Consider the following 8,674-nt stretch of genomic DNA (forward strand, 5'->3'; position numbering starts at 1 on the left):
GCTAAGAAAAGAAAGAGTGGTGTCAGGTGCGTTAAGCCCTATTCATGGATCGAATCCTCAAGTAATGAGACCGGAGTCGAGAGATCTACTTCTTCAACAGGTGCAAGAGAAGACCGAGAGAATTGGCTTGTTATTGAAGTTAGGCTTGTTGTTGGTCAGGTGCGTGACATGGGCAGATGCTAGTTGTTGCGCGAGACAGGTGCAATAGAAGTCCCACCAACGGGGAAGGTGCTTGTTGTTGAGCGATATAACACCGACGCGAGTGATATAATTTATATCATCTGTATTATTACATACCCTTCCTTTGCTGTATTGACTCTCATTCCCTAACTACCATTTACTGTGGTACTTAGCTTTCTTCCACGGTATCGGAAAAAGGAAGCAAACAAAGCTTATCAGTGAACATGGCCGATAGCGCCCCCAGACTCGCTACTTCGCCTTCTTCGGTGGACTGATTCCTAGCCCGGGATGACATCTACTCACTAACCAAGCCTATGGCTACGTGAACTCCATCCATTCGTCAAACCTCATTCTCATTATAAACAATCAGATTACACCCGCTAGCAGCTTATTATTAAAGAAAGAGGTTCCCATCTGTCCAATCTATTGAATGAAGCGCCCTTTACCATTTTATTGATGCTAAGCCTTCCCAGGACTAGCGACTTAGGTACTTAGCTTAGAGCCAACGGTTCGATCACTAACATCCTAAGATGTAAATAGATTCGAACTTGTTTTATTTCTTGATTGATTCATTCATAGAATAGAACGTAACATCTGTATTTGCTTTTGAAGATCCCTTTCCCGTCAACAACAATAAGAGAAGAGGAACTCCAATCTATTGATTTAAGCAGCTTTGCCCTCTGTCTATTCTTTATTGGCATCATTTCCCACTCCTCATTCAACATCAGGAAATTTTGTATAGTAATGATAGACAGGTTATCGATCAGAATCCTATAAATAAATAAAGTGGATTCTCTACCTAGAATTGATCTAATACTTCAGTAGACTCATTTCATGCCCTTATCGAATTCATAAGAAGAGCTCCTTTTCTTCTTTGCTATTACCTTGAAGCGAGTATTCCCCAGCTATTCATTGTACAGTAGATATATGCTTTCCCTGAGAAAGAGAAGGAGTGCTGCAAGCGAAGTAGGGACGTCGGAGAAGGATAAGCGAATGAAAATTGACTTGAGATGGGGGGCTTGTTCGAACCCTTGAGCATGTTCAATCAGAGCTGCAAGCATGGAACAAGTAATAACCGACTTCAGGCAGATAAAGCAGCTATCAAAGCTATGCCTGTCAATCGAGTAGGCGATTAGCGACATCCCTATCTTTATTCAGTTCATATAGGTCTACTGCTTTCCTTTTTGAAAAGAGTAAAAAAGAGTAAAGAGTATAGGCTTGACTAAAAGAATAGGGAATAGGGGGTATGCGCGAGAATGCTTGTCCTGTGCGTCTTCTGCGCAAGAAGTTCAATGAGTGCGAGTCCCGATACTCCGACTTAGAAAGAACCTCTTGTGCTGCTCGCCGACTCCATCAGTACACGCTTTATCATAAATGGGAATCACGCAGAGAGGGTGAATGTCATTCAGCTCGACTGAAAGGCAAAGCTAGTGTGCAATCCGACATGAAACTTCACAGCAAACGATCTGCCGACAAGGAGTGCCGGTTAGCCCGTCGCTTTATGGCTTACAGGAGTCGCTGGCATTGGCTCTACTGGCTTGGCTGTCTCTTCTATTGGTCTATTGTATCGATGGGTACATCTATGGCTTAAGTTCAGGGGAAGACCTGTCTACTCTACTATTGATTCCCTTTGGCTCCCTCTGTCCTAGTAAGTCATCTCACTCTCCTACCTTTACTTTAAAGAAGGGACATGTCCAACGACTGCTTCCTCCTGGGCTTGATCCTTAATCGAAAGCGATCTCCTTTTGCTTTCAGCCTTTCTTTCAGATGGGACAGAAAGGCATCGACTCCTATCATAGCTCTTTCCGCCCGTTACCGCTCCGTGGGCTACGATAAACACCGAAATACATTACTACAGAAAAATGCCCTACGAGAGAGACTTCTTCCAGGTATAGTATCTACGACCTCCTCTTGGTTTTGCTTTGCCCCCTCTTTCCGAGAGCCCCTCGCGCATCAAGGCTAGAGTGGAGGTGCAACAATAGTAGAAGCTGGAGATGCAACAATAGCTTCAGCCTGATCCGCAGTAGGTATTGGTAAGTGTTCCCTTGCAGCTCTATCTCTAGATCTGTCTCAATCGGTCTGTCGCAAACAACGATCCAAGAAAGAGGAGTTCAAGGCTGGCGAAGTGAATCGATTTCTTTCCTTCTTCTAGTTCTTGAGTGATAGTAGCTCATCTCTCTTCTTTCTTCTGTCAACTGTCCTTTACCGGTAACTGGATCAATCGCTAGCTGGAAAGTTTCCACTGTCAACTGCCGTAAGAGGTCCTTTTCCAAAATAGAGAATAGGGCATGGAAGCTTTCTGCTATTAGAGGAGAGTTTTTACTGCAAGGGAGGAAGGGGGATTACGCGACTTACAATTCATTTCCTTAACCCCGAAATAGCAACTTGGTTATAGCTGACAGAAAGTAGAAAGACTCTAAACAAAAGGTACTGGACAAGCTCTTAGGGAATAATCTCTTTCTTATTTATTTCATGACTAAATATCTCTCCAGCCGGTCGGTTGGAGTTGGATTGAATCGACTTCGTCTTCTTCCCAACAATGAATCCCGTTCAAGCTGTGATAAGAGGACGTTTCCGTACCCCTTTACCTTACTCAAGAAAGAAAGTCATGCTGATCAGTAGTAGTGTCTAAGAGGAAGGGTTGGCGCTTTGAGCTACCTATTTTTTGTGATCAAATTAGAAACTTAGCTTCTCACGTTGCCATAGATTCTCCGGAAGAAAGCAATCGGCTTTGCCCAAGTTGTAATGACTGAGCTTGCTCCCTGTCGATGAAGAATGTTTCGAAAGCAGCCTAAAAGCGGTTAGCTTCGCTTTCCTGAGAGGAATGGTTTCCGATGAACTACTCCCTTTACCAGTTGATGAATCATGCTTCGAACACCTAGACGCTTAGTCACGTCTGCGCTTAGATAGCGATGTGAACCTTACCTTAATCAATAGATAGGTTTGTACTACTACCAGTCAAAACAGAAACTTTTGAAATGCTTTTCGTAAGGCAAGGAAAGTCAGTGCAGGTAGGCGAGGGGTCTACGATTTATGGGTGTATATTTTCTTTCCTTTTGTCGTTGTAGCAATCTTTCTTAGTGCACCCTTAGGCGAGTAAAGAGAGAATGCTTGGTAGCAGGACAGTAGGAGTTCAGTAGGCGGGCCAGTAGCACGCTAGCCAAGCAAGGACAGCGGGGAATGAGAAAGATACATACATCTAGAAGGACTGTATTAGGATGGGCCTTAGCGGTTAGGCATGCAGGTGGGAACGCCTTAATAGATAGCTGAACGTGGGTGCGATCGTCATTCCCTACTAATGTCGGAGAGAAGGCTTGGTTAGGGTAATGGGTTTAAAGACAAATTAGGACCAACAAGTTCAGTCGTTAAACGGAACGAGTCTAAGGGCTGGACGGAGGATATCACGATTATGATCCCTATGGGGCTTATATCGAATCTATATCTCCGACTGACTTCAGTGGCTGAGGATGGCGCTAGTATTCGCTAAGGATGTCTTATGGTGCTATCTAATCGTCTCTAGTTTATGGCCCTATCATGCCATGATGGGATTGGTCTTTACACTTGCTATGGTATCAAGATAAGGTTATTCGTATGCCACCATGATTCCCTTTAAGAGTTTAGTATCGGATTCTAACCTAGCATTGGTACCCGTTGCCTATGTTGAGCTAGTAAGCCCAGAAGGAAGAAGGAAGATGTCGTTGCTGCTACCGCTACGTGGGCTTCTTCTTAGTATGCTCCAAGGGATGGTCTGTAAGAGTAGATAGAATTGAGTATGACATAACCAGAAAGTCTGTGGTATCATTAGCCAATGCCTGTGATTCTAGAACAAAAGAATTCTACTTTAGTAGAGGATAGGATGCAGCAGAGGTTGTACTTTCTCTTCCCAGGTATGGGCGGGGGGAAAAGCTATTCTAGCATCAGCATGGATTGACCAGAGACTGGGAGTCATTGTCATCTTAGAGCTATGAGTCAGAACAATGTTCACCAACTCTTCCATAGTAATCATCCAGCCAGCTCGGGAAAGCGGTTTTTCTACTACTTGGCATTAAGAGAAGCTGGGTAGCTCCGTAATCTGTCAAGGAGGTGGCTTTCGCCTATAAGGACAGTTGGAGTTGACGGTACAGTAAGAGCTGTTGCTGGAATAACTTGTGTTGATGGAATAGAAGCTCTTCCTAAATTGCGTAAGAAATGTAAGAGCCTTACCTTTTCTTTGAGCTCTCTCTTGCTTCAGTAGCTATTATGCTTAACACATGCAAGTCGAACGGGGAGCTGGGCAGAAGGAAAAGAGGCTCCTAGCTAAAGGTAGCAGCTGTTTCACCGACATTGTTGCTGGTTCGGCAGAGGATCTTAGTCACAGTTCAGTTGGAGCGGTACGCCCTTCTCTCGTATCTACTCATGCATGTCTCAATTATATATGCGCAGTCACGTACACACTTCAATACGAAATTGATTATTTAGTCGGGGTAAAGTAAGCCAAGAGGATATATCCGCATTTCTTAAGTTTAAGTGCTGTTCAAGGCTGTCAAAGATGGCAAAAAGGGGCTTTTATAAAGAGTCCCCAGCTGTTTCCCTTAAGTCATTCAGGGCTGGGCCATATAGAAGAGAAGCTGCAAGGCCCGGGCATCCATGCTCACGCCCACCCTCTAATACGCACGCACAAATGCCATCTCATCTCACCCGGGTAATAATATATATAATAAAGGCTTCGAATGGCAAAAGTAATTTGAAAGAAGTCTCGCATCGTAAGCTTGGGTCCTAGTTCACCACCTTCAAGCGATGTAGAAAATTTGTCTGAGAGGAAATCCCTTCTTGATTCATTTATCCCGGACTCCATACTATATCTGTTTAGAGAAGGAACCTCTTCTTTATGGCAGCTGGGGTAGGCCTTTCATGAAGGAATGGTGGATCACTGGTTAGCGCCTGGTGCAAAGGCTCTTTCATTCGCGTCTGTCTCTAGGGCTCTTAGCTGAACTATCGTAGTGTTTCAGTGAAGAGATAAAACCCATCCAAGAAGGCAGCTGCGACCTTAGGATTTATCTCTCTTCCTGCTGCTCCAAAACCTGCTACTGAAAAAAAGGAAACTTGGAAGGGCGGGCAAGCACAAGCAAAGCCATTCTCGTTCACTCGTTATTAGTCACTCATTCCCATGCTAATGTAGGTAGAGAAAGAATGAGACAAAACAACAGATTCATTCTTGAGTGAAACTCCCATATCCCCCCGGATGAAACGAGAGCAGACTTCGCTCAATAAGGTACAACTATTCCATACTTCGAGTAAACAGTCTAATTCCATGTCTTATGGGAACGTAGTGTCATAGTTAGTTTCGAAAAGACTAGAATATCCAGCCTATCCAGCTACTCGTGCAACAAAGACTACTGCCGCGCCTGCCACCTCTCTCCCGATGACTGACTCTCCTGAAAAAGCTGTGGACACAGCAACAGACTCTTTCTCATCAACTGACTCGGCGGGGGATTCATTCTCTTACTCATTGCCAACCAGTTCTTCCTCTGCCTTGGCATAAACAGAGCTAACTTTCCTTGAGACTACTTCTGGAACATCCCTATCCTTCGATCGATACTGCCGACATTACTCGTTATGAGGCGAGGATTGGCATCAGATGACTTCACTTGAGACATAACTTCTTCCGATAACTGAACTTCAAGTCTTAGCTACCCGAAATAAAATAGAATAAGGGAAGTTGACTTCGAAACCGTACTTTGAGCTACCTACAGGAGGAAACTTCAAGCTTTCTATGGCACTTATCCCATCCTCAACTCGGTAATCTATCTTTACTGACTTGCCTTCAACAGCCTTAGCCCCAGGTGGTGTAACAGATAATTCAAGTAGACAGCCAAAAACACCGGTTCTATCTCTCAGACTACCTTGAGACTCAACAATGACTAATTTCGGTACTGAAAGAACTTGGTTCCCGTATTGTTTTTGAGTGAGAGACCAGCCTTTAGGCCGTCTAGGCTCCTTGCTATCTCAGTCTCAGTGTTTGAGGAACAAGAGCTCGAACTCGCTCCGCCATTTCCTCTGTCTTTTTCCTATCTTCAATTAAAGAGACCCATACATACAAAGATCTAGGTAGTTTATCTCCTTCTAAGAAGTAAAATACCCTTCCCGTGCTAAGAGCCTTTCGAAACTCTTGAACTGTAAGAGAGACTTCATTTAGGAGCGATCTTTTAATCCAACTAGAAATATCATAAGAGAAGAAATAGAGCTTTAGAAGCATCTTTTCTTTATGCCCAACAACTCCCATGCCTTTCTTGGTCGGACCAAGCCAACTATTTCCGACAAGTCTTTCCTCATTTTTCGAGCAAGAAGCGGAACTACAAGAAAGAATCTAATTTTTATGAAGGAATACATTTTTTTTATTAAGCACACACCGGTTATGAGAGTAGTAAAGGATTATTATGTAACGATTGAAAGAACTGTAACTGACAACGCAATAATTTTTGATTATCACCATTACCATAATAATTATTATTATTATAACCTGAGTGCTTTTGCTGAGATGCAGACTCGGACTCAGGCACCTAGCCCGCTTGAGCAATTTTCCATTCTCCCATTGATTCCTATGAATATAGGAAACTTGTATTTCTCATTCACAAATTCATCTTTGTTTATGCTGCTAACTCTCAGTTTGGTCCTACTTCTGATTCATTTTGTTACTAAAAAAGGAGGAGGAAACTTAGTACCAAATGCTTGGCAATCCTTGGTAGAGCTTATTTATGATTTCGTGCTGAACCTGGTAAACGAACAAATAGGGGGTCTTTCAGGAAATGTTAAACAAAAGTTTTTCCCTTGCATCTTGGTCACTTTTACTTTTTTGTTATTTTGTAATCTTCAGGGTATGATACCTTATAGCTTCACAGTTACAAGTCATTTTCTCATTACTTTAGGTCTCTCATTTTCTATTTTTATTGGCATTACTATAGTGGGATTTCAAAGAAACGGGCTTCATTTTTTAAGCTTCTTATTACCCGCAGGAGTCCCACTGCCATTAGCACCTTTTTTAGTACTCCTTGAGCTAATTTCTTATTGTTTTCGCGCATTAAGCTTAGGAATACGTTTATTTGCTAATATGATGGCCGGTCATAGTTTAGTAAAGATTTTAAGTGGGTTCGCTTGGACTATGCTATGTATGAATGATCTTTTGTATTTTATAGGGGATCTTGGTCCTTTATTTATAGTTCTTGCATTAACCGGTCTGGAATTAGGTGTAGCTATATTACAAGCTTATGTTTTTACGATCTTAATCTGTATTTACTTGAATGATGCTATAAATCTCCATTAAAGTGGTTATTTATTTATAATTGAACAAAAGCGAGTCTGAATGGGTATACCTAGTCGTGGAGCATTCCGAGTATTTGCTTTAGGGATCGTTCCTGCGCATCTGCTTCCTTTATAGCAGTTATTGCTCTGGTTCCAGAAGGTATAGCTCTTGCCTCGGCTTCGCCTTGGAAATCGGAGACTGTTCCAATTTCCTACTGAGATAGGCAAGCGGAGGGAGAACTAGACGTATCTTGCTAGGCAAAGACAGGTTAGAATGGATAGCTTCGCTAGGTGCCGCGCAATCTGCTGCTGCTGGGTTGAGGAAAGACTCAACCCATTTCGCCCAGGAAGGATTGATTGCGAAACCTACCAAGAATTCATTTTCATTGCAGGATGGATCATAGGATCAGATGTGATCTCTCGTGTCTCCACCATAATGCCCAGGTTGGAACATGAAATGATATTATTGGCAAAAAAAGAAGGGAACGAAGTAACTCGACCCCGAAGGGGGGAGGGATTCCAGCTAGACTGTAGAAGCCGGTGGTTATGCTGGAAAAGCCTATTCTCGTCACGTTCAACGCGGGTGAACCAGCCAAATTGGAATAAAGAATATGAATAGGAATAGAAAGGTGTACTATCGATCAATGCCCGCTTTAGGTCCTCAAAAAAGTAAAAACTGGTTATACGCCCATCTTGAGAACTTAGGATCCTCTTTTTGAAAATGTCAAAACGCTTAGCTTAGTTTGTCGACTCTATCTCAACAAAGGAAGAATCGTTCGTTCAAGGCAAAGTCTACTTCGCTTCTTTTTCGTCATGTCAGTAATAAAATGGTATCAAAACCGGGAAAGGAAATTAGTATATTTTTCTTCATGTCACCCTTGTGTATTGGCATGAACAGTGCGTTTTATCGAGATTGTTGGCATCCAAATCTTGTAATCACATCTCCATGGTGAAAGAGAAGGGAACAAGCAACGGACATAGAATAGAGAGGCAAAGAAAGAAGGCAAGCTGAGGTGGAGGGAAGCTAGGATCGACTCGGTCTCTGGAGCTGTAACCATAGTTTGCGAGGGTCCGAAGGAGAAAGTCGTAGCTTGTGTGTTTCTGGAATCTGGATTGGCTTCGTCTTCCGAAGGGACCCTGCCCACGCACGGAAAGCAAGCGCCAGTGGCGGTACGGCCTGAGCTATCTAGGCAAGAGTCGTCCGAGACAGAAACAA

General features: G+C 43.1%; 1 protein-coding gene across 1 annotated transcript; it reads left to right on the forward strand.

The window, feature by feature from the left end:
- The first annotated feature begins 6,574 nt into the window (after positions 1 to 6,574).
- atp6 (ATPase subunit 6) lies at positions 6,575 to 7,480 on the forward strand. The gene has a single exon. The coding sequence runs from the start codon at positions 6,575 to 6,577 to the stop codon at positions 7,478 to 7,480; it is 906 nt and encodes a 301-aa protein (YP_008999577.1).
- Positions 7,481 to 8,674: the final 1,194 nt, after the last annotated feature.

This window comes from Helianthus annuus, mitochondrion (genome assembly GCF_002127325.2).
Source record: "Helianthus annuus mitochondrion, complete genome".
Taxonomy (NCBI): domain Eukaryota; kingdom Viridiplantae; phylum Streptophyta; class Magnoliopsida; order Asterales; family Asteraceae; genus Helianthus; species Helianthus annuus.